At 37.6% G+C, this 27,486-nt stretch overlaps 1 protein-coding gene across 3 annotated transcripts in view; it reads right to left on the reverse strand.

The window, feature by feature from the left end:
- Positions 1-1,019: 1,019 nt before the first annotated feature.
- tcf7 (transcription factor 7) overlaps positions 1,020-27,486 on the reverse strand; it is a 37,876-nt gene continuing 11,409 nt past the window's right edge. The window contains exons 4-11 of one of the 3 annotated variants that reach the window (XM_027011003.2): positions 14,812-14,938; positions 11,147-11,234; positions 9,640-9,726; positions 7,740-7,859; positions 7,302-7,464; positions 6,922-7,029; positions 5,146-5,194; positions 1,247-1,352 (exon numbers count right to left, since the gene is read on the reverse strand). In XM_027011003.2, coding sequence (XP_026866804.1) covers positions 1,330-1,352; positions 5,146-5,194; positions 6,922-7,029; positions 7,302-7,464; positions 7,740-7,859; positions 9,640-9,726; positions 11,147-11,234; positions 14,812-14,938 — 765 coding nt within the window. In that variant the 3' untranslated portion in view covers positions 1,247-1,329. Of the gene's footprint in view, positions 1,353-5,145; positions 5,195-6,921; positions 7,030-7,301; positions 7,465-7,739; positions 7,860-9,639; positions 9,727-11,146; positions 11,235-14,811; positions 14,939-27,486 lie in introns of all 3 variants that reach the window. The other 2 variants (XM_027011000.2, XM_027011002.2) reach the window with 2 other exon arrangements.

Raw genomic sequence — 27,486 nt, forward strand, 5'->3', positions numbered from 1 at the left:
TAATATATTCAAAATAATGAATACTACACCAAGGAAAAATGACAGAAAAACAACAAAACCACCTGTATAAAAAATCACTTGCATGAATTGTCAATCTTGGAACAGTTTTTTTTAATTTTTTTTATTTTTTTTTTATTTTTATTTTTTTTTTGTTTATAGAGCAGATAAGAGGAGCAGCCTTTCAGCTCCCTCTGCTGTAAGAGATGAACTAGCACAGTACTTTGATTGCAGCAAAAGTTACTCTGACACAAATGAATGCTCCATTATAAATTTGCACTTTTATTCCATGTTAGAATAGACTCATTTAATGAATCCTGAGTGGTGTGCATATAGAGCAATTTGATAGTGCAGATATGAAAAGCAAAATAAAGCTGCTTTTTTTTTCTCTTTTTTTTTCAACTATTTCTGCTGCTGGAAAAACATGCACATAACTTCATTTAACACAGTGTTTGATTGACAGACATACTATACACTTTTAGATCTATGGAACAAAATATTTTGGAAGATGGCAGTTTTCTATGTTTGAATGACAATTATGAAAACCATGTTTTTTAACATATGTTTAATTACATATTCAAATTCCATATCTATATATATATTTAAAAAAAACAAAAAACAAAACAGATTTACAACACTTGAAATACCCATATGATCATTTAAGAAAGTTTTTCAGGAAAATGAAACAGGGCAAGTTTCCAGACACATTAGTATTGTCTTTTCAGTAACACATCACCAAATGGCAGAATACTTTAGCTGTGACAAGCTTTCAGCTGTGTGCAGAAACTGGCCCTTGATCTTTTGATAACATTGTGATACCTTGGCAAACTATGTCCAAAGCAGGAAGATGGCTTAGCTCAGCCACAACCCACATTCTTCCCCTTACATGAAGAAATCACTGAAGCACAGACAATCTTGGACAAGATTTAAGATTGGCTCTTGTGTTTTGGGGATAGGAATAATGAAGATCCTGACAGATGAAGATTAGTTTGTTTTGGACACAGGGTGATGGGCCTGGATGGTTAGTGGACCTGGGGTATAGGGCAACCTGGCTGAAGGCTGTGGATTGCAGTCTCTGTTTTAAATCTGCTGAAAGCAAGAGAGAGTTTGTTAGGTCTGAGTGTTGAGGGACGAGGGTTGAGATGTTTTCTGGTTGGTGGATAAAGATTGCTGGCTGGCGATGTGGGAGAAGAGGAAAGACAGTTTGAAGGAGAGGTGGGGTTTGTCAGGTGATGGACTGGACAAGAGGGTGAGTCTATAGCACTTCCATCGGAAGAATGGGGGCTGGTGCACTGTCCTCCTTGAAGGTAGCGAATGCATTTCTTTTTCCTCCTAGGGACAGTCAAGAGAGTTATCTGTGAATAAAGCGTGGATGTAAAATGTCACAAATATGTACTCACAATTCATCATAATGACACAAAAGGCCAAAGGCACTGCAAAATATATCAGGGTCACTAAACAGACTAAATTAAGTGTAGCGAAATCAATACACACACACACACACACACACACTGCCTGGCCTAAAAAAAAGGTCACCACCTGGATTTAACTAAGCAAATAGGTAAGAGCCCCCCATTGTATAATTACTGCATGGATGATTGTTTCAGCTGGAAACAAGTTATTTAACCCTAACTGATGCAATGAGTAGTTTCTCATTTGTTAAACAACCATGTCGAAAGACACATCCTGTAGTCGTGGAAAAGATGTTAATCTGTTTCAGAAGGATCAAATTATTGTCATGCATCAAGCAGAGAAAACATCTAAGGAGATTGCTGAAACTAATAAAATCGGGTTAAGAACTGTCCAACACCTTATTAAAAAGTGGAAGGACAGTGGGGAGAAAAAAACCTTGAATGATCATGATCGATGATCACAATGCGAAGGGAACACAAGGGATTGGGAGTAAACAGATGGGTAGCCTTAAGAAAACCACTTGTCAGTGAGGCTAACTGGCAAAAACGGCTTCAATTTGCTAGGGAGCATAAAGATTGGACTCTGGAACAATGGAAGAAGGTCATGTGGTCTGATGAGTCCAGATTTACCCTGTTCCAGAGTGATGGGTGCATCAGGGTAAGAAGAGAGGCAGCTTAAGTGATGCCTAGTGCCTACCATACAAGACTGAGGGCAGTGCTATGATCTGGGGTTGCTGCAGTTGGTCAGGTCTTGGTTCAGCAACATTATGTGCCCAAAGAATGAGGTCAGCTGACTACCTGAGTATATTGAATGACCAGGTTATTCCATCAATGTATTTTTTCTTCCCTGATGGTATGGACATATTCCAAGATGACAATGCTAGGATTCATCGGGCTCAAATTGTGAAAGAGTGGTTCAGGGAGCATGAGACATCATTTTCACACATGGACTGGCCACCACAGAGTCCAGACCTGAACCCCATTGAGAATCTTTGGGATGTGTTAGAGAAGACTTTGCACAGTGGTCCAAATCTCCCATCATCAATACAAGATCTTGGGGAAAAATTAATGCAACTCTGTACAGAATTAAATGTTGTGACATTGCAGAAGCTTGTGGAAATGATGCCACAGCGAATGCATTCTGTAGTCAAAGCTAAAGGTGGTCCAACAAAATATTAGTGTGACCTTTTTTTTTGGCCAGGGTGTGTGTGTGTATAAGTTCGTTATATAGCAGGAGCTTGGTGGAAGGTCCATATACATACTATATTCTAACATGCTATTTTGTTCACGTTTACTGAGTAATTTAAACTATACTTGCACACATAGTGTATAGTTTTTCTTACACAAAAACTGAGGAGTATTGAAAGAAAATCTATTAATACATTTTATAAAAGCATAATTATTTGAGTGGGACAATTTGTTAATTTTGAAATGATTTTCTTGCTAAACCTTTTAACAGTCAATTACAAAAGCATGTTAATGTTTAACATTTTTATTGTTAAATTCTGAGAGCAAACAGTTTTAGTGAGTAAGACTTCAAAACAAGGAAAATCACAATATTTTAATATTGGTTTATGGTAGCAGACCAGACAATCAAAGAAATATCACATGAATTACTCAGTATAACAAACTGCATGTCCTTGAGCTTAATTTTATCCTAAGGTCAATATTTGAATTCAGATTTGTGTACGAATTATAAGGGGTATTTAAAAAGTGTTTCCATGTGTTTAGGTAAAGTTTTACCAAGTAACATCTGCCTTAACACAGTGCAGTAAAAGTGAGGAGAACAGGAAGAACTTTCATGTCACAAAAGAACAAAAGTGTCAGCTGTTACGGCCCTCCTCTGCAAGTTTCGTACAAATCAAAGTAGTACACAGTCTCTCTGCTCTGCTTGAAATTGCCTCAGCCTTCCTCAGAGAAGAACGTTACTCTCGGCTACCGCAAAATGGGTACGTCTCACTGTGAGTGCTCCCTCAGAAATGTCAGCGTGTGCCATCAAATGCATCTTAGGCTGACCGCATAGTGATAACGAGAGAGGAGAGAGACGGGGGGCGGGGGCCAAGGGCAAACAATATGGAGGGGGAGTTGTGGGGAGATGTCTAGGTGTGAATGGCATCAAAGTACAACAGTTTATCAGGGCTCCGGGTGATGTTTAGTCTAGGGGTTTACTGGAGCTTTCTAAACCACAACCATTTCGCTTTTTTTTTCAGGTTGCAAATTGTGTGTGAAAGACTTGCATCGGATAGTTTCCATGATGTGATGATGGGGGAGACACATAGATATGACAGGATTTGCAACACTAGCCCTGCTGATGAAAAAGCCCACAAAACTGCTACTAAAGTATTGATGACTTCTACAAAAGTGAAGTTACAGTGTATATTTGTGAGCTATTTCTGTTAGATTTTTACTGTATTTTATTTAAAGTATATGCTGTTTAAAGTATAGTACTGTTTTCAGGAGAAAATGTCTCCTTGTTTTAAAATTACAGTCAACATGTTAGACAAGATTATTTCCTGCTATTCCTATTTTCTAAAATTGCTTCTAGAATCTTTATTTTTGATCTTCCAGATCTGTTGAGCTGATTCCGAAGAACTTCACTTTGCTGCCTAGCTATTTCTACCTCTGGACATGTTTAAATATTAATTTCAAAAATGTTTACACTACAGAGCTGGTTCAGAACAACAATGCCCCTCGGTGTTAGTGAGGGAAGAGCATGCAGAGCAGCAGACAGCAGCGACAGACAGATAGAGGATAGGCTGGCTGGATGGAAGGACATGAGGAAAGGTACACACCTGCAGGGGCCGCACCAGTCCGTTTGTTGGTTGAGGCCGAAGCGAGCTCGGCATTTCTTAGGGGAGCCAGGGTCTGAGCGCAAGGGAGCATGCGTATATGCGTAGAAATGAAAGGAGCAGGAGGGAGAGAGGGAGAGAGGAAAAGAGGAAGAAAGGGAGAAAGCAAGAGAGGAAGTCAGGAAGAGAGGAAGAAGGCATGGTCAGAGAAGTCAAGCATTAATAGACAAGAAAGAATATGAAAATGCAATAAAATTCAAGACCTCTTAAAGAAAGTCACAGGGCAAATATGAAGGGAAATTTCACCTCAAAATCTATTTTCACATGTCACATGTTTTGGACTTTAATAGTTTATAAATTGTTGCATGTTCACTTCTGGGAGGTCTGAGGTTAATCTGCGTGTTAGAACACATCATGGTCTACAAATGTGCTAAACTGGCTGTTAAAATGTCAAAGACAGACATTATTGGAAAATATGTTGTGCTTCCAAAGGTTTTCATTGAATATCAGCATGAGAAACCTGAAGCAAAAATAAAAGTGATTTCAAGGTGAAATTTTACATTTTAAGTGAAGAGCATCAGCTTCTTTGAAGTATGTGTTTCGGATCCATCTTAGCAGCATCCTTTTGTCTTAGTAAAATGACATTAGCATGAACTGAATCTTGCTGAATGGCAGTATGGTTTGACACATTCATATCAGAGGATTCATATCACTTGGATTTAAGTTGCTCAACAATTGCATACTAATCTCAGCAAAAGTATAGTGCATTTAATGAAAGACTTGGATGAATTTAGTGTAGACTGCATTAATACACAGTAGGTTTCGCAGTTTGCTGTGTTTAAAAACTTGCATGTATATGTTATTTGCAGAATATAATATTCTGTTGCTTTTTGAATTTTTTCAGGAACATAGCAAAGAAAGAACACTAAACTGAAACATTGCTCTACCTGTAGTAGAGTCTTGCTGCTTTTCTCTTTTTCTCCTTTTCTTTTTGCCCTGTGGAAAATAAAGAGATGAAGGAGTAATTTTGATAAGGGACTCTTCATGGGAGAACTGAGAATAAAAACTGACAATAATGTTTGAAATGTATGCAGTGGACGTTAGGAAAACTGGATGATTATCATGACCAGCTAATCAGTGCAGCAATATGCTCTCTCTCTCTCTCTCTCTCTCTCTCTCTCTCTCTCTCTCTCTCTCTCTCTCTCTCTCTCTCTCTCTATATATATATATATATATATATATATATATATATATATATTACTGAATTCAATACAACCTCAGCAAAGGCAGAATCAGCAAACAGTAAAGGCAGAATCATTTGGCAGTGTTTATGGCAGTCATTACTAATTTGAAAAGCATGTTGAAAGCGGGAGCTCAGCTCTCACTGCTGAGATCTCTGCTTTCTCCCACCCCCTCTTTCCAGAATCCGGTCTTTGTTTCCTGTTTGCATGTCAGTGATATGACAGTGATGGTAGACCACAATCCCGTCACACTTTCTCTCCCTTGTTCTCTGCCAGAGCAGGGGCATGAACAGTTTAAGACAGACAAGTTCAAGTTTCAACTGTCATGTTAAATTAGTTGCAGAATTGTTAAGGAATTTTGAAGTCCATATGTCAATCACTTTAGATAATATAGGGACACTATAACTACCATAGCCTTATCAAACTTAGTGACACATTTTACATTGCTGATGATTATGACGGGCAGGAAATCAATGTCTTAAAAAGAGGAAGTTGTATCACAAAACCCCCCAGGCTATCAAGGTCGAGGCTATGTGAGATAAACAAGGAGTGGTAACAGTTGCTTGTCTACATAACACTGACGCTCTAAAATGTCTGCCATTTCCTATTAGTGCTCAGATTTTAATCTTTAACTGATAATCATGATTTGGCTAAAAGAATGTGAGGGCACTTTCTTTTTTAATGACACAGCTTCTATCGTCACTCATTTGTGGGAGCCTTGCTTTGTTCTATGAACTGTCCACATGGTGCACTACAACATAGCACTTAGAGGGAGTTTAGAAATGTTATACTTTTCCTGTGTTGCACTCACTAAGAAAATTGATCTATTACCCAGAAACAGATGAAGAAAATAATATTTTATGTATATTTATATAACATGTATTTCCTAAGGAAAAATAAGTTGCGCTAGGTTTAAATCACAGGGTAGTTCTATCTGGAGCCCCCATAGGGATGTTTAAGAAAGTAAATCTGTGGGCAGAAGTTGTTTCCTACTCCAGCTCTATACAGTTATACAGTTAGCTACCCTTCTAGCCATTATACGCCCTCCTCGAGCCTCCTGCAAGACCATGGTAATAGCTTTATGATACCATACATGTGCACTGAGTTTAATCACACAACTATCTGGATGCTCATTGAAGTGGTACATTGAAACACATTATTTTTCAGTTATGGAACAACACGGCCCCTGGTCCCAAATTTTAAAAACCAATTGTGTTCAGCGCTCCTGGTCTGACACAGACTGATAATACCTTTTCCTGAAAAGGCACCAAAATAGCATAGGTTCATGACATGGACATTTTGGAATAATTCACACATCTTTGAAAGCTTGAACTGTATCAGTGGTTGTTCTGACATTCTTGGCAACAGCCAAGGCTTGAACTTGAATAGACTTGGAAAGACATGACCACAAAGCTGCGTGATTAAGGTAAGATGAAAAAAGGCCTGTATTTTGTGTGGTAGTGTGTGTGTATAAGCACTCACGTAATTGTCTCGTGCTGACCAGCTGGGGTAGAGCTGCATGTGGAGCTGCCTCTCCTTCCTGGCAAGCTCGTAGTATTTAGCCTGCTCCTCACGGGTCAGAGCATGCCACTACACAGCACATACACATATGCACACACTGTGAATTATATTTCTTATTGGGAAAAAAAACAAAAAAAACAGAACCTTCCTCCAGTACTGTACTAACTGGTGTATGTCAACAGCAAAGATCCTATGTTAGTAAATTCTTATCCAGAGAAGTAATCATTCTTAATTATTTCTATAACACCATATAACACCATTCATAAATTCAAATCTGGTACAGCACATGGTTAGCAAAAGCATTTCTAAATGCCCACAGATTATGTTTAGAGATCTCTCACCCTACGACCCAGTATCTGGTTGATAGCTGCGCTTTCCTTCAAGGTGCATTCTGCAATGACCTTCGCCCTCATTTCCTTCATATAAAGCATGAAGGCATTCAGAGGCTTTTTGATCACTGGCTTCTTGGGCTCTCTGTCTCTCTTGGGCTCTGGATGAGGCTTACTACCATACATGTAAAAAACATTTATACTGGTGTCAAACATATGTTAAATATCTTGTGAATACTCAGAAATTTCAGATAATGTAATGGCTTAATAGTTTGAAGTACAGGATGGTTGGAAAGCTATTTTATATACAACAATAGGAGTTATCATAATAAATGCTGTTGGACTCGCTGAATTATGAATTCAATCATTTCCTGACCATGAAAGTCCTCCCGCTATGTCTCTGACGTATATTTTAATTTTCTATTAAAAAATACTTTGAAAGATACTTACACATACATGTTCCTGTCAAACTGATCATGCTCTTGTTTGCCTGAAGGGGGCACTATAGCTGGATGTGGGATGCCTGTAGGGTGCATGCCTGATGACCCCAACATCAGAGAATGAGAGAACCTTTATAAATCAAACAAGGAAAGCATAGTTATTTCATTTATTTAAAAAAAGAACTTTGAGAACTGTGCTATTAAGATATTAAAGGGAATCTCAAATATTAACATAGTATGGTTGCAGTTATTTTCTTGTAAGTTGACCTTAATTATCTTAAGCATAAATTAAAGGACTCATCATATTCCAACACATTTAGAACAGGATCTATGTCTTGAGTTCCCCATTAATAATTTAACAAATCCAATAACAGGCTGAGCTAATCCTTGAATCCAATCTCTGGCGCTCCCTCTTGTGAACAGCAGATGGCACTCTACTTGCGCCGTCAATGGCAATTTTGCAAATGGAGCACAATGAACATATATCTTTGAAAGCAGCCACAGAAGGATGGCTTCTTCTCAAATAATATTTGAGATATTAATCTGCTATTTTATAGCATTTTATCAGATATTATTTTTTATCAGATATGTGTAGAATTGTATATTTTTCACCGCTGGAGCACCTAAAAGTCTAAAAAACTAACAAACAAGCAAAACAAACAAACAAACAAACAAACAAACAAAAAACCCCAGATAAAATCCTGCCATTCCTGGAACTTTTGTAATAGCAATATTCAGAGATGATATAAAGGCTATCTAAGTTGAAGGCGAAGTAAAACTATCACTATAACTGAAAGTTTGGCTTTGAAAAAGAAAGCTTGTTCATATTCCTTTCATTCAAAACAAAGAAGCAGTAGCTGTTTATTCTTGTTCCCCTTTCATCAGCAGGAGCAGAGAGAATATGTACGACACCCAGTTGTCTGTTGATATTCAAATATCTGTTTGGATTTATTAGTTCTCATAAGTAATCTTAATGTGATTAGTTCATGTAAATCCGGTCTTGGGTTACAAAGGAAGGATTTCATGATGGAGCAGATCTCTAATGGGAAAAGCCACAACAACACACTGCAGGCGCTTGGCACAGCTCAAGCACATTCCTTCAGCAATATCAGCTTTAGGGATGCCTTCTCCCATCATCCATCTCAAGACAAGGCATGGAGCTAATCGCACACAAAGCATTGGGCTTACACAGCAAAAAAAACAACAACAAAAAAACAACAACAACAACCGAAGCAATCCAAAAATATTTACCTGCACTAATCTCACATCTTATTTAATTTTTTTTTTTTTAAATTACAGACCTTTGAGTGCTTTTAAAATTGATGGATGGTCCTTTTAATGGCCACAAATTTCAAAACAAAGACATATTGTGATGCCAGTCTTGAGACCACTCAAAACTAAATAAATATTAAAGGACAGATTTGCAAGTATGTGAAGTGTTTGGTTAACTGTACCTTAGTCCCACACATTGCTCTGCTGATCATCAATGAGAGTATATACTGTATACAATATAATTAGTATTGGTATTACAGTACACAAGTGATTTTGGGCTTTGGACTACAGGGTCAAATCTTGGTTTGGATCTTCATTTATTCTTTGACTAGAGATTATTTATTATTGCTTATTATTATGCTTTGACCTAAGTTCCTCCATTGAGATCACTCAGACTGGTGGTGCTCTAGGAGTAATCTAGAGTCTGCTTTACATCAATGTAATCAAGTCGATGCAGCTTGTGCACAAAGACATTGCAGAAGCTTGGGCGAGCTAGCCTGGGCAGAAGCTTGGGCGAGCTGGCCTGGGCAGAAGCTTGGGTGAGCTGGCCTGGACAGCAGGTAGGGCAGGCCGACCATGGGGCATAATGCGGGTTGGCTGGATCCCCAGTCCCAGGCTGGCTTCAGTCAATACTGTACCTGGAGTATGAGGAGCTGCTGGGGAGACTGGAGGTGTAAGACTGCCTGAAGCCACAGGAGTGGAGTGGATACACAGACTGACTTTGCCTGCAGGTCATTGGAGGGTGGAGGAAGAGAGATAAGGATTGGGTTGAACTGAGTTTTTGACTGCCAAATGCAGTCACATGGACTTCTGACCTTAATGAGGACTTTTAATAGTTTCGGATGAATGACCTAAGAGGGTCATATGTGTTCCAGCTAAACCACATTCTGTGCTTTTGATAAGATCTCTACTCTTAGGTTTTTGCCAGTGAAGACTTGCAGATAGAGGATATTTTGGGGGAAAAAGGTTTTCAAAAATTTGCTGCTAATTCAATTCACCCTTCCTGCTGCTGTTTTACAATCACATTACAAAACACAGAAAGAAGGCAATGTAGAAGAGCACCATTTTGATTCTTCAATTGCTCATGTACATTTTAAATCTGATTTGTAGACAACAGGAAAGGGCTGTGCTATTCATCAAGTGATCTGAGGATATGAGGGTAAAAATAGCACCTTGATTTCCTTTAACCACATCACTGAATTATGTGAACTAAAGTTTTTATATATCTTCATTTGAGGCTTTGGGTTGAGGCTTAGACAGGACGTTAAACACATTGGGGATGATGTTGAATAGCACCGCTTTTGTTATGGATGGGTGTTTGCTCAACCCCAGGGAATTCCATCAGAGTGGGAGGGCAACATATGCATTTGTGTTTTACACAATAGGGTGAGGTTGAACAGGGATTGACTTGCAGATAGCCATTAAAGATTAGTTAAGCAGCTTCTTTGTTGAAGAATGATATGAAGTACAAAGTAAGAATTAAATTATACAATGCAATTGTCAGTTTCCTGTGCATATAATAAAGTCTTGGCATACTCTAGCATATTCTTACTCTACTAGTAGAGATGTCTTAAATAGTTAAGTGGGTTAGGATATAACAAAGCATTGAGCCCTATTAGTGTTGTGGCACAGGGACGAATTAGAATTATGACCGGGTAGGTTATAAATTAGTCATTGGATAGAATCTCTACATATGAAATACATTTTCTTGTTGTTTGACAACCATTACATGAGGAGTAGCTGTGTGGATTTGATATATAATTCTTATATAACCATGTAATTGTGCACAAGAGTTTGGGCACTCACGGTGAAGATATTCATCAGAAGCTTAGTGAAACTGGCATTCTTATTAATAAGAAGGGGCAGTGGTAGCTTAGTGGTTAAGGTACTTGACCAGTAATCAGAAGATTGCCTGTTTCAGCCCCAACATTGGCAGCTAGTACTGTTGGATGCCTGAGCAAGGCCCTTAACCCTCAATTTCTTGAATTGTACTCAGTCATAATTGTAAGTTGCTTTGAATAAATGTTGTAAATATGTTTACTTCTGTATGTGTTTCTTTGCAAATCGTGTGTTGTGTGTGTATGTATATATACATATATATAAAATGAATTGACAGTGGTCTGAAGAGTGGATGCAGGAACTTACCAGCTCATGGATGGGGTGATTTGGCTAACTCCCCCAGGGGTTAGGGGATAGAAGGTGGAGAGGTCCTGGGACTGATGCCTATGAACGCCTGTGAGGAACAAAGACGAGACAGTGGGGATTGGGATTGTTAAATAAGAAGCCTTGGACCACTAAGGGCATCATTATTAGGCTGGGAACCTGTTATTACGATTGGCTTATCTTAAAGGTCAGTCACTTCTCAGTTAGCTCAGGTAGACATGGAAGAAATACACAAACATTAGTGTTATATTTACAGATATTGTATTTGCAAATGGTGTAAAGGATTAGGATTTTGGCCTTATTGATATGCACATATATTCTTTTGTAAAATCATGCTGATGCTACAATATTATATTTTTAAATTCCCCCTTCACTTGTTTAAATTTGTCAACACTCATAAACTATTGGTGACAAGGAAGAAATGTCTCTAAAAACAAGCATGAACTATGCATGTGAAACTGGTCCTCACTTGAATATATACAACAATGTTAGTGTCATCCAATTAAACTGTTTTCCACTCACCAATACCTAAGGAACAACCAGCTACTACCTCCATTTTGAAAACCCTTTTGTAATCCAGCAATGGTAAAACAACACAACATTGGAGTGACCCATAACAAGAACACCTAATATTAGGTGCTTTTATCCTAATACTAGGATACTAATATTGAAGGTATGTGTTCTTATCCTAATATTAATACTAGAATTGACTAATACTAGGATTGAGTAAAGTCATGTCTAAGGATGAAATCATCTTTGGATGAAGACATTTCACTTTGTTCTTACAACTCTTTAAAAACAAAAAGGGACCTTGTGTGCTTCAAAAGGAAGTCATTTGTCAGCAGCAAGCACCTAGCATTTACGTGTAACCTAAAGGCAACCTGTGTTTGTTCAGAAGAATGCTGCTTGATGACAGTCATTTGCCAATGCTTCAGGCCTGTTTCTGCACTCAGCCCTCTATAAATCTGTTGATATGGAATGCGACTGATTCAACCTGCTTTGTCTTTGTCTCCCCTGCAGAAAAGCTTGGTGCCTACCCTTCTGCTGCACTCTCTCACTGTGAAAGTGTTGTCTGCTCAAGCTTGGTAGGTTTCTATTTCAGAGGAGTTCAAGCCATATACCAAAAAGCCCCGACACACAGGCCTAAACGGCAAGCAATGTAAACTATTTAGATCTATTAAAATTTGGTAATGTTAGCAATATCAAAAGTGAAAGTGTATTTTTTGTAGATGCAAATGAAGAAGTTTACAAAAAATGAACAAAAAGTTTTCAGGAAATTATTCAGTGTTATCATGTCTAAAGTGCTTTCTAATTCAAGCAGGGGGAAATTTTTTATAATGGTTATTCTTGGGGTAGAGAGCTTCACTAAATGACAAATGAGTAGGATTCAAATAACCCTTCAATACACAACAGATAATATTTTGGTTTCCAAAACCAGAGAAAGTGAGAGTGCTTCTAAGTTTGAGATGACTGGAGAGTATCCCTAAAAAAACTCCATCGGTGTGTCAGGTGTACAGCCAAATACAGTAAAACAATTTTTACAGTACAGTAAGAGCAATACAAAGTTACAGAGTTTTCATTTCCCCCTGTACTTTACCTTGATGTATTGTCAATACAGTAATGACTGTATTGACTGAAAATACATATCACAGCCTCATCCTGTAAGCCTGCAGGGTCGCGGTTGGTAAGTTTGGTGGCAACTGACTGACTGCACTCAAACACCCATACATAAAATCAAAAAGTTAAGATACATAAATGTAGAAAAATGAAAGAAACAGATAAACAGTCTGAAAGCTAATATCCCCATTCCAACCTAAACACAACCTCAATTCCCCTTTACACACACACAGGCAGAGTGAAGAGGAAGAGCTGTTCCAAAGCCTCTTATTACAGGTGAGTCAAATGGCCCTGGGCATGGTCACCGCACCTCAGTCTAGACGAGACAGAAACACTAGCAAAACCAGCAGGGGGAATTCCAGCTGTACCTCTGCACAAAAAAAAAAACAAAAAAAAAACGTCCCTGATTCTCATCCTGCCTGCTGAACTGTGTGATAGATACTAACTACTTAAATACTTGGCTACACCGTTGAAGGATATATCAACACTACATGAAAAGGACACATACAACAAAATAACAGCAATTAGTACTCCTTTCAGTTTGGCAACAACACTTTGATGACAACTTTTTTTTGGCCAACATTCTCATGTTGTTTACTATGTCTACACAATGGCATATGAATATTAATGTCATGCCATTGGCCTGAACATTTTATAAGCTAAAAAGCTGAACCACTCAACTCAGTAAAAGTACCGTCCTAAAATTAGACCTCATGAATTTATGAGGACTGGGACCTGCCTCCTAAAGTTTTTGCTTTAACAGTTGTGTGTACTTATATGTCAAAAGCAATCCCCTCATCTCATATTTGTTCTTTTGTCTTCTGACACTTGTTCACTACTGTCTCCTCCTTTGTTGTGAGTTCAGAGCAGTCTGTATGGCCTTGTATTTTAACACCATACGCCTGTTCTATCACTTCTGCGTATTGTGTAGAGTAGCTTGTGTATGAGAGATAGTTTGGAGTGTGAATATCACTCGAATTGTTTCTGGCTTGTGAGAGTGTGTGTTTATGCATGCATTTGTTCTCCCATATATGTGTGTGTGTGTGTGTGTGCTGGCTCATGCAGTGGGAAGCCTGGCATCTCTTCTAGCACAGCTGGAATTCAATAGGAGTGTGGTTAACTCCAGAGCCGCAGTCACTGCACTCCAACCTTCTGGTGCCTGTGCTGTAACACAGCATATTAAGGTATAGCTGTTAAGATAAGCAGTGAGATGGCTGAAGATGACATTGAGTTTACTGGCAGTTCACCTCTTGAACTGCCAATTCTCTTCAAAATCTTAGGACAACTTCTATCAGTATAAATATCTGAGCTTCTAATATATAATTGGTTAAACTGTGATGATGCGAGTAGTTTATCTCATTTGAGTCATGTACCGTATTATTTGAGTTGTGTATCTTATCATTTGAGTTGTGTATCATCGCTCTGAGGCTGGAGTCGTGTATTATGTCATTGCTATGTGGCTGGAGTTGTGCATTTTGTCATTGCTCTGAGGCTGGCATCAAGAAACATTTTTGAAGCCTCCACAGAAAATCAGAAGTTCGACCCCAGTTATTGCCTACATCAGATAATTCCCTGTTGGTTATTTATTTTCAGAAACAGACAGAAGAAGGAAACGAGAAGGAAAGCTCTGATATTTAAAACACAGAAGCAAAAACATGGATTAAGAGAAGGCTGGAACATAAACTTAACTAGGGCAGAAGGGAGAGAGTTCTAGACTTTACACCATGAGCAGAGTTATAATACACAGGATTGCTTTCTCTTGTGGTTTTGATGACAATTTTGTGCAACCTTCACCTTATTTGTCCTTGTGTAACACCTCAAAAACAATTTGATCTCTATTAAAACAACTCTCCCTTTCAGTGGGATAGTCATCTTAGAATTTTCCTGAGAGTGGAAATTGTTTCCTGAATAAATAATAGCCATTTATCTATTTGTACTATGGGCACTGAATATATCTGCTTACAAACATATCTGTATGTGCTATACCTGGTTTCTATTTGTGATATACCTGGTTTCTGTATGTGTTATACCTGTTTTCTGGCTCATGTCTGCTGGCAGGTGTGGAGGACTAGGGCTAAAGTGTTCATTGCTGTATGGCAGAAGCGATGTAAGTGGGTGTACTCCATGAGGCTGCTGCACCACCGACACTTTGTTAGCCTGCAAAACCAACACACACACACACACACACACACACACACACACACACACACACACACACACACACACACACAAACAAAATACAGGAGTCAGTTAAACAGTGCGGCTTGCAGCAAATATGCACTGGATGTATACATTTGCTCCAATATCTTTTGCTGAGGGAATTGATGGAAGGAGGGCCCATTTGATCAATAGTTCTTTGATGATCAAGAAAGGTTGTGAGGGAGCTAGTTTGCTTTCATGTTTCTGTTCACAAATGGTTTGCAATAACTCATGTGAGTCCCAGTTGCTGCTAATGCATGCGGAATGCTGTGTAACATACAATATGTTAAAGTCAGTTGAAATATTAGAGGAAGCTAAGACGAATTAGTTCTTGGATACTTTTAGCACTAGTGTGCTTTTTGCTCTTTTTTTTTTTTTTTTTTTTTAAGCTTTTTAGCTATGTGTGTTTGAGAAAGAAAATCTAGGAAGCATACAGTCCAAGCTCAATTAGTTGGGATTCAGCAGACATGTTGTTTTTCATGCATATTTACATATACATGAAAATGTTCCTCCTTCTCTTTTTCTGCAAAGTCAGCAGCAAAGGATGGAAATAGAGGAGTTTTAAATCCCCTGCTGTTTTACAAACTGAATGTTCTATTATTCCTGGCTTGTCTTTTCTCATTTACTGAGAAGCATTAAACATACTTTCTTCTGTACATGATTATCTCATCCAAAAGCCTGTTGTGGAATTTCAAAAGTATGTGCTGAAGACAAATCTATCCAGTTTCTCAAAATGTTCTGTCCTGGCTCTTCTTGTTATGCAGTTCCTGCTATAAGATATTTTCCATTAAAGCATATTAAAGTTTTCTGGGGAAAATTACATATAGAGATGCATAGCAACTGAAGTTTAAAAGTTGGAAAATATTGTTTTATTGTTAGAGGAATATATGATGTCCATTTTGAAATATATCAGTGAGTGGCACCGTGTTTATGGAGAACAAAGACCCTACATGGGCTTTTTCAAAGGATCGAGGTTGGTGTGAGACATAATGGATGCATAATTTTATACTGATGTTTCTTGACGTCTTTCCTTTCCTTAAAGCAATTAGCAGCTCTTGAAGTGGTTTTCCATGTTCATTTCTTTCTTACACAGCGTTGCTGAGATTAAATGAGTATACTTCTTTAACATATAATTACCAGCATGCCAAGGCCCAGATCCCCACTGCACCCCCCCCACCCCTTAAGATAATTATATTTCAGTAGTTATGAGATATAAAGCAGCATGAACGCAAAGTACAAGCAACAGGATGATCTTTTGGCCACTATGACATCAAAGCAAAATTACAATTAGATATCAGAGCAGTGTGCTAGTCATTGAATATAATCTAATTGTGTAATCGAACAAAATATATTAGCATAAGCTTTTTTCCTTTTATCCCGCATTTGTTTGAACAAGAATTCGGCTTTAAATAAAAGATGGTGTTTGACGGAGCACTAGGAAATTAATAATGGCTGACCACTGAGGAACATCATGACCCACTGGCCCTTCAAGACACTTACAATACAGATGAAACACTCTGCAATGTAATGTATTCTTTGGTTAAAAAAATATAAGTAGCTGTTTTGATGCGGAAATTAGTGGTGCTTTTGGGAACAGAGAGCTGCTTTGAGTGTCACATCTTTAATCTCCTATGTGAGCACTGATACATTTTACGCACAAGTTGTTTGCACACCCTCACTTGAATGGAAAGCAATCACTTTGAGTAAATTGATTTTTTCTTTTATGGAGCCATTAAAGTGACTGTGTATTAAATAAGATGATCTCTTCTAATGACTATCCTCTGGATGTGCATACTTCCTATGTGATTCCATTATAAGCAAGTTAGTTACTGTGGAAATACAATGCAGTGTAATGCAATTTATGTAAGTTTTTCCTTTTACCTGTGTCCTAACAGACTAAGGTATATAAAAGAAGAAACAGTAATAGTAAGTTCTTTGTTTATGTGAGATATAACAACAACAACAACAACAATAATAATGTGTTAATAATAATAATAATAATAATAATTATTATTATTATTATTGTTATTATTATTATGGTTGTTGTTATTGTCTCACAGGAGGATCACCACAGTTTGCATGCAGACACTGAAAAGGCCAAGTGCAAGTCCAAGATGCTTTCCGAGGCTCTTGGCTTTCAGATGTGTGGTCTATGTGTCTGAGTATCAGTCAGTCTGTGGGAGAACAAAGTTAGTCATCAGCTTTCAAAGCTGCCCACACTTGTTCAACCAACAAGGTAAAGCCGGGGACAAGGGACTATGGAAAATGTCTGCAGAAAGTGGCAAAAGACTGGTAAATGTAAGACTGGTAAATGTGATACTAGGAACTGTAAGACTGGTAAATGTAAGATTGTAAGACTGGTAAAAGGTGGCACACAAGGGCAATTTTCCAGTCTTTCTTTTTTCTTTTGCATAAGTTTTACATTATCATGGTTTCATAAATTGGCACAATATTTTCATGTGAGCAGCACATTTGTTTGTTCTTATGATTACTGTAACTGAGAAAAAAGTCCATTTCCTGTATGAGTGAAAGTGAGATTAACAAAAATTCCACAGTGGTCTTAAAACCTTTGTATCTATTCCTGTTGTCTTGAGGGTAAATGTATGCGGGTTTATTAGAATTGAGGTCAATTTAATCACAATTTCCTTTAAAATTGATAACTGAAATGAAAATTGCATTGGTACAGTGTAGTTTCCAAACCCAAAAAGTACTTCTTGGACATTGATTTCCACTGATAAATTTACTGGGAGAAAACCTCACAAGGATTTAAACAATAGTTAAATCTAATTCAACATGCCTGTGTGATAAACAAGGATGTATTCTACTTTTGCTTGCTCTGAAACATTATGAATGACAGTAAGATCATGCTGGCACTGTGCCACAATCTGGAAATGATTCAGCATCTCCAAGATGGAGAATATGAGCGCCACTTAGTTGGAGGTTTGGAGAACATCAAAGACACTGCAGACATAACATTGCAGGCATGTTTAAACACACTAAAACCAATATTTCCCTTTGCACCCACACCTGATTTGACTCTCCTTCCCCACCCTCAATCTCCTCTAGAGGGACCATCACTCAGTGATGTCCTGTGAAAATTGATATACACATCAGTTCAGTAAAGATGAACCAAGAAATCTCATAGTCCTAAATATCTCATCTTTATGAGTTTGGGCAAAAACAAGAAAAATAGGTTAAATTATCTCTCTGACATGTTCCCGTTATTATAAAATTCTTTCTTTGGAAGAGCAGTCCATGGTTTTAATTGATGGTTGTTCTATGAGGAGTGATTGTAGAGCTGTAGGAAGTGGAACTTCAGCTTTCTGGGTGGCTTCTGTCTTGTACAAAAAAATTGTGTGTGTGTGTGTGTGTGTGTGTGTGTGTGTGTGTGTGTGTGTGTGTATGAGGGACCTCTGTCCGAAACGTTCTGTTACATACATGCAATATATATGTTTTTTTCACTAAACATTTACACAATGTTTAGTTTAAACATTAAACTAAACTGAATTAATTAATAAATAAGCTATTAGATGAACAAAAGATCATAATAAGTAATGTTTTGTGCTCTCCTTAAATGATTCCCTGCCTGACTTCAGATATGATTAACGGCCTTATTTACACTAATTTGCAGAAACAAATGATGATAAATAATTTTTGGGAAACAAACTAGCCACAAATGTCATAAATCCAACAGCAAAACACACTTCCCTCTCCTCATGTTTATCAACACAATACACAAGATATGTCATATCAGAGCAAAATAACCAGAGTTGCATTAACTCTTATAATGTTTATCTCAGTCTGGAACTCTGAATGGTGGAAAGTGCAATTCATTCAATCACCAGTGTTTTACTCTGAAGAAACAGCATGACAATGTCATAATCAATTATATAATTTAACCAGAATCATTTGTTTTAAATGATTGTAATTTAATTTTTTGCTACCAATAAGCAAACCTAAAACAGAACATTTGTCAGACCTTATCACTCTCTTCAAAAAAGGTTTTAAAAATGTATTACAACAGATAAATTGCAACAGATAAAAAGAAAACTCCAGAAACGAAACAAAGGGGAAAATAGCTGGAACATACTTCTCATTAGTCAACGTCAAGCAGACTCGAAAATAAACTATTTCAAACATGCTGAGAAGGCTTTTAGAGTCATAGTGAAACCTCTACTTAAGCCTGTTTGAATTTGCCGGGTATTTTTTAAACCAGCCTTTATGCCAAAGGGAAATACCTTAATGTATCAGAAAAAACCCTTCATCTACACTCAATATTACCTGGAAACAAAGAGGTACGCTTGCACACAGCACATGATCTAAGTACACAATGTGTTGATCGAAATGGATTATGTAGGTAAATTAAGTAATTCCTCAGTGCTCACTTAATGTTTCTAAAGACATGAGGTGGCTTTTAAAGACAAGATGTCTGCAAATTAGTACTGTCAAATAAGCAGTAGGAAACTGGACAAGAAAGTTATCTTTAATGATGTGGGATCATTTCCATGGAGGAGACATCCTAGGCACATGTGAGGCCATTTTATGTTTGGAAGCTTATCTGGTACACCCTGGCAGAGCTGTTCCACTGCCAGCAGCTATGATGATGATAATTATGGCATCGTGCAAGCATGGCACCCAGAGATGAAAGAGAGCATCCTCTCTGACTGTCAAGGTGAGGCAGGTTGGAGGCTGTTGGTGGTAATGTTTCTGCAAGAAGGAGTTTATAAGTGCATCCATGTGTGTGTGTGTGTGGGTGTGTGTGTGTGTGTGTGTGTGTGTGTCTGTCTGTCTGTTCAGACAAGGTGGAGGGAGAGGCCCTTCTTACCAGAGTGTCATTGCAAGCCACTTAAAGGTCTCTTTATTAAATGGCTGGTACATCAAAGACCTTGGTGAGAAGATGGACACTTCTCTAAGAGGATGTGTGACCACACACACCACACAAACAAACAAACCCTTGCGCATAAAATCAGTAAGTTATATCTACCTTCGATAGATCCATCAAGAAGTGAATCTAAGTCTGAAAAACCTAGCAGCTTTCCTTTTATTCCTATTATGTCTGTATACTTTTAAGTAGCACTATTTATTGTGTAACAGTAACTTTATCAAAATCCTAAACCATTCGTATATGCAGTCATGTGCAGTTAAAAATTAAAATTAAATTTGAAATTAAAACTCTATCTTAACTCTAGCTCTAGTTTAACTCTTTGAAATTAAAAATAAGGCTTGACTCACAATAAAGCAGACATAGACCTCAGTGACTCACAATCACAACTGGCTCAAACGCTGTGGTCAATCAAACCACTGTTAAAATGAAGATCACAAACATGCAGATTATGACTGGGTGGATTATCCATAAATATATACCATAATATACATTTATTTTACAAGGCAATGAAATATATCATAATATGTTTGTTTTTAAAAAAAAAAAAACAGTTTGGATTACCTATACTACATAAGCCACAGACAAGTGAAGTATTATTATCATACAAATTTAAACAAGGTCAACTATATTTGTTTCGTTATATTGGAACATCCTACAGAATATCCATTTGAATGAATGCAACATTTGGATGCCTAAAATCTTTTTAGTGCAGTTTTACTACAGAATTTAAATGATTTGGATAATTAGCATGGCATTTTCTGCAGTTTCCAGTAAGCAGACAACACTAAACTACCATTTTTTTCCAGAGTTAATTCAATGGCAAAGCCTAATAATGTAATTAATGCCACTTCATATTTAGACACTTCACTTCACAAGTAGACATACTTCTTTTAAATCATTGTTGTCATGTAAGCAAACCACAAAATTAAAGAATTCCCTAATTAGAAAGCAGATACCATCTGTAGTTTAAGAAATTACATTTGGATTAGATTTTACTAAAAAAATATATCTTGCACTATAAGCAATCAACTGTTTTATAATGCTTAGGTGTTATTCAAATCAATCCATTTCAGTGAGAAACTGCAGCCAGATTGAAAACAAAACAGAAAGACAAAAAACTAAACAAAAACCCTGGCATTAGCGATGAGATAAATAAGCTCTTCCTGTCCAAAATCCCTTTAATTAATTTTATAGCATTTGCCTGCTTTGATTTAAAACCATTTTTACAATTAGAAATTATATGTGGAAGTATATTTACAGGGTTGATATTATAGGCCAGAAGAGAGAGTCAATATTACAATAATTCAACAAAACATCAATAATCACAGAAAAACTAACAAGACAAAACAACCTAAATGTGCACATTGAATGTGCATCAGCTTTGTACAGTCAGGATCCAAATTCCATATAGCATTGATGATATACCCCATGTTTAGCCATACAAATTTGCACTGGATGCTATGATATGTATGGTTTTACCATTCTAAAGTAACACAAATAAAAGTATCTGACATAAAGAATTTAATTTGCAATTGATCAAATTTTGACCAAAAACAAATAAGAGAAGGAGCATACTCTAGTGAAGGAGGTCATAGGCGAAAGGGCACAAGAACACCCTATATACTCAATGAGATGAAGTAAGATATTTAACAAAAATTGTAGACTAAACCTGTAGACTAAAAACTACTGGCCTGATATCTAAACATATATATTTGATAATTTGCAGTTAGACGAGCTTTAAATAAAAAAAAAAGCCACAGAACCTAATGCATGCATGGAACAGGAAATACAGCTCTTTCATGTTGTAATTTATTCCCTCTGATTAATTCACCCAGTCCCTCTGGATCAAGCGATTATGGGGGAGATCCCCCCCCCCCCCCCCCACACACACATACAGACACACCCCTGCCAAGGGTAGGTTTGCAGCCCACCTGCTGGGCAGGGCCCTTGCTACACCAGGATGAAGTCATGATGTTCCCATGGTTACTGCACTGTGCAGCTGGCAGGCTCTGGGGCCTGTTCTGAAATCTGTGCCAAATGACATTTATGGTTTATGCCAAAGATAAACGGCACAGACTATGCTGGTCTCAGATCAGTCCAGAAGCTCACAAAATGGCTTTGTGGAATGCAGAAGGTAAACTAAGAGGTGATCATCGGGCAGTTAGATTCTGCATTACAGCAATAAATTAAAAGAGTATCTCTCTCAGATCCAAATCTACATTAATTGGAAAAAATCTTACAGTGTCAGCCATTAAAATCAAGTGATAGTCCTACTGACCGTTGGCAGGTACTACAGTATTATAGTAGTAGTCTAGATTAAGCTTGAGTATTTTGCATGAGAACTCTTTCTGACATCTGTTATGAAGGACTACAGTAGTTGCCTGTTTGCAGTATGAGAATACAATGTTTACTGCATGTCACTTGATGTAGTCCTTGATGAGAAGAAGACCTCAGAAATGAAAACAGAGATGCCAGAGTGGCTATTCTGATAGAGAAAAAAAATGGGGATTGCCCCTTGAGGCACAGTCATTTGTTTCTGAACAAGCGTGACATCATTGACCTGCTCCCCAGAGGCAGACCTCATGGAAGGTTTTAATCCACTTATGATTCCAATTTAACTTGGTCAGTTAGAATATCCCACTGCTGGTCTCAGATGTGGCTTCAGATATGAATGAAACTAAACCAGAGAAAACCTGCATTACAGAGCAGATTCTCAGTAAAAGATAATTTTTGAATGCTGTGTGTATTTCCTAATTATATTTACCATAACTGAGAAACACATGTTGGTCTCATTTATGGTGTCATGTAACACAGACTGATATCACTCTATATGAGGAATATGGTAATTTATATGTTTTAAGATACTGCATAAAATGACAAACAGTACACTACTGACTTAAGTGTCGACGTTTGCACAGTGACAAACCATTTAGGAGAGGTTGGAGATGTTTTCTGTCTGTTAAGACAGAAAACTGCATTGCTAAGATTATTCTAGGGGTGTCTAGAAGATGACCTGCAATAGCATTGTAATGCTTCAATTTCATCTTTGAAAACAGTGGTGTAGGTTCTGAAGGAGGATGTGAAGTAATCAACCTTTATCAGTGACTCACTTCTCGGCTTGGAGTGTATAAATGTTCACAGATCCATAATGACACATGCATGAGGCCAACATAAGATCAAGAACTTTATCTTCAGTAGTGCATGAAGACATCATTTGTGTACATTTTAGTAATTACATGCCTTTCATACATTGTATTATGTACGGTTGGAGCAAAGAGATGTGACTATTCCTCAGGCAGAATAAGAAGGCCAAGACAAGAACTAGTAGCTGCCACCATCAAGAGCCAACCAAGATCCAACATCCAAAGGCTGTATGCCAACCAGAAGGAAGGGGAAAGGGGCCAAGAAAGATCCATTGTCCAGGGTGAGACACAAAATATCCCTGAATATGTCCAAGCAGTGCCCTCCCAAAGATGAACTGATGAGGGACAGCCTCAGTCAGATGGGGGAAACAGTTGTCATAAAAGCTGAGGAGGTGCCATAGCAACATAAGCCCCTCCATGGAATATACCTCCCAAAGATGTGGCTGATATAAGACAATCATACGGATGTCTGAAAAAGACACCCCTGATGCAATAATCATAGCAGCACAAGATCAAGTACTAAGTACTAGGTTGATCATGAGAGGTGCATCACACCAGAGATGCAGACTGTGTAAAGGAGCATCTGAGACAATCCAGCACCTAGTAGCAGGATGCAAGATGCTGACAGAGAAACATACACTTAGACACAACCAAGTGGCCAGGATCATATACAGGAACATATGCAAAGCATATGAGATTGACACCCCAAAGTTCAAATGAGAGGAACTGCAGAGAATGATGGAGAGCAACAAAGCTAAGATCCTGTAGCATATCCAAATCCAGACAGATAAACAAGTAATGGCAAACCAACCTGACATTGTGATAGAAGACAAGATAAATGAAACAGCAGTGGAAATAGACGTGACAGTCCCAAATTGAGGAAGGAATATGAGAAGATGAAAATATACCAAGAAGAAATAGAGAGAATGTGAAAGATTAACACCAAGGTTATTCCAAAGCTGACAGGGGAACTTGGGTCTTTGACCCCTGAGCTGGAGGAGTGGTTCTAACAGATCCCAGGAATAACAACACCAATCTCAATCCAGAAGTGTTCCTAGGAACAACAAAAATACTGTGCTGCATCCTCAAACTCTTCGTCTGGAATGGAGTGTGAGGAGAAAGATATGAGCACCCATTAGAAAGGAAAAATTCTATCAATAATAATAATAATAATAATAATAATAACAATAATAACGATAATAATAGTTAATAATTATGACATGTAGTTGTGACTGTGTATTGCCTGTTTGCCTGTTGAAATCAATGTCCACAAATATGCAAAGGCATTCAATTCAAACATGACACTGTTATATTAGTCCATCATCTTTCAGCATAAACAGTTCATTGTTTTCATAAACAATTCAAATCACAAACCAAAATTCCCTGTTGCTATTCTGAAACCAAATCTATCTTTTACAAGAATTCAATGACATTAGCAATTAATGAGACTGTCAAGACATCACCTACAATAGTATTAACCAGAGGGAAATAATACTATAATACTACATTTTCTCCATGTCTTCCAAAGTCACAGCAACACATTTTATTTAATTCTCCACCTAGGAAGCTTAGTAAAATACCTTGCCTTAATAAACCACTAGCGAAAAAAGCATTCCAAAATGGCAGCTCATCTGGAGTGAGTGTTAATGCATTTTAAGTGATATTAGTTGATTAAAGGATCAGTGCAACCTCTGAGGTGGATACAATAGTTTCTGAAGATCTGCTTGTGATGGGGAGTGCGGTGTGCCATTATGACACCTTCATACACATGAATACTATTCTTCCTTCTCCTCCTCACATCAATTAAAGCCCTTTCCATTTGGCTCCTTTGTATGCTATTAGCACTCTGCAGCCAGCTCCTGAGCTCTTTAATCTCTTGTACATGTTTCTATTGATGGAAGTATTGATTTGATGTTCAGGCTCTTCCTTTTATCTCTGAGACCTCAAAACGCAATAGAGACCCTCATCTTGTGTGGTTTATTTGAACCCTTTCATGTTATGGCTGAGTTAGAGGGTTTAGTGATGTACTGTGGCAAGGTCTATGTTATATGGCTCTTAGAAACATGTAGTCTAGTTTATCAAACTAACAAATTGCACAAGGGTGTGCAGTTAAAATAACTGACATTTAATTCTGACAAATTAAAATGTGTTGGGTTGGGAGTTTTTAATAGCACTCAGATACTAGGCTATTTGATATAAATTTGGCAAAGACAACATTTTGCGGAGGTGCAAGGTAGCAAAACAAGGCAATTTTGGTTTGAAAAAAGATGCCACCTTATATTCTAGCTACAATCCATGATACTTTTCTTTTGTTAAACTGGAGATATGAATGACTATGGTTAGACCTAGTGGAGGGATTAGCAGTTGCAGTTTTTAACTTTAGTTAAACTTTTTAAAAACTTTATTGGTATGAAATGTAATTTATTTTTTAAATACATGCCATGTAATTAATGTATTTGTTTAGAAATATATAGGTAGTGCTAGCAATGAATTCAACAAGTGTAATGTGATTTCAAAAATGTAAACAATACCTCTCTACTTAGAAAAGTGTTTCACGGAATATTACTAGAAAAAAATTCCAATGTCTAAATATACTTTGCTATAATTTCTTCCCCTTTATTGTAAATTTGGGGTCCTGATTTTAGGTGTAATGTTGCTAGTCTTTCTTACATAACGTTTATTAAATCTACGAATTCCCGCTTAAATGCTTCCTTTGCAAGTGAGTAACCTATCAATTGAAATGAAACTCTCAAGTGAAAGCTAACATAACAAATATGGTCTTTTGTGATTTTCAAAATCAGCATTGGCAGGTTCTTACCTTAAAATTCCTAATATTCCTTGCTTATGCTACTCTGAGTAATATTGTATTATTAGCACCATGCCTTGAAAGCTCATGTTTAGTTCTTAGCTAATTCCACTGTTTTATTATGTTTTTTTTAAAATCATAACTTGATCTCATCTTTGCTGAATTTTAAATATAACACAGTTTGGTATCATACAGATTTTTAAAAATATTTTTAAAATATATTCCCTGGGACTAAACCTTCAGATCTCACTTCAGAATGATAATGGCAACCAATTACAGGAATCTTGTAGTATGAAATGTTAGCCATATAATTCTCTAGTCTGCACACTCATAGAAAAAAAGACAAGTCAGTAGAAAATTTTAATGGCCCTCCAACTTTGAAATATGATTTTAGTGAGGAGGTGTATGTCTATCTTAATTTGTGAGGAAAGAAATCTGCTTTAGTTAATTTAGATTTAGTTAATTATTCCTCTATTATGTTTAATGATGACAGCAACTGGACTGGATTTGGATTTTACTTTTTTCGGTGTACTGTTTGCAACTGAGTCATCATTTCAAACTAGAGAATGGTTTTGGGCCGATTCTACCTGCTTCTGGTGCAACTACATATGGATAGTGCAGTGGAGATAAACTGCATATAACTGTTAATTTCTACTGCACCCCAATTAATAATACTTATGCTGGGGCTGATTATTGGATATTCATAATAGCTAGGGAAGGTGCCAAAATCAGTAAATTTGGCAATGATACATTCAACAATTAATGGAAATATTAAAATAGTGTATGCATTTTAATAAGCTTCAGATATATCTTACACCACTTCCTGTTTTGTACATCTTCAATTGTCCCAGAGTATACTGAGTAGTAGCCATAGAAAGGTTAACAGTTGGAACTTGAGCTGAACACCTGCATCTGTGACCACACTACAGTTAATCTGAGAACTGTTTTGTTCATTTTAGCTATGAATTAGGTTAGGATTAAATTGATATTATGATGTCAGTTTTTGTAATGACTGAGCTAGGATATTTAAGAATCTATCTTGTGATTGCCCATAGTCTGTTCTGAGGATACTTCTGCTCGCCAGTTCTCAAGGGAATGTGGTGATGGGAGGTTTTGCAGTTGTGGCCAAGCTGTCTCTTAGAGGGTGGTATTCAGCAATTGATCATCTGTGCAAATAACACAGCAAGGCACCCCACCATGTAATTTTCACCCTAAAATAAATTGCCATGGTCATTTTGCTTACTCTCCTGACCTGAAAATAGTGTCCGTAAGGACAGCAGACTGCTTACAAAAGCTTCAGTGTAAATTGAATTTGACCCACCCCTGTGTTCGTTATATCCCCTTCGGAACAATAGCTTTTATTTGTCCTGTGGTCACACGAATTGTTTTCTGATGATTTGTAATGTAAATATGTGGTTGGCTACATAACGATGCTTCCCCGGAAGGGGCCCAGCTGCTGCCTGCCTGGCTGCACCTCTGGATCCCATAACTGCCTCCTCTTCTCCCAGCTCTTCGTCCTCCTCGTCTTCCTCCTCTCCCAGTTCCTGGCAGCGACAGCCTAGATGCTAACCGAGACCAGGTCCCTGTCTGCCAGTGGCTCCCTCTTGCGTGCTTTGCCATGCATAGACCTCAGATGCCATAGATAAGTTGCACTGTTTCATCACTAGCCAAT

Source organism: Electrophorus electricus, chromosome 6 (assembly GCF_013358815.1).
Source record: "Electrophorus electricus isolate fEleEle1 chromosome 6, fEleEle1.pri, whole genome shotgun sequence".
NCBI lineage: Eukaryota > Metazoa > Chordata > Actinopteri > Gymnotiformes > Gymnotidae > Electrophorus > Electrophorus electricus.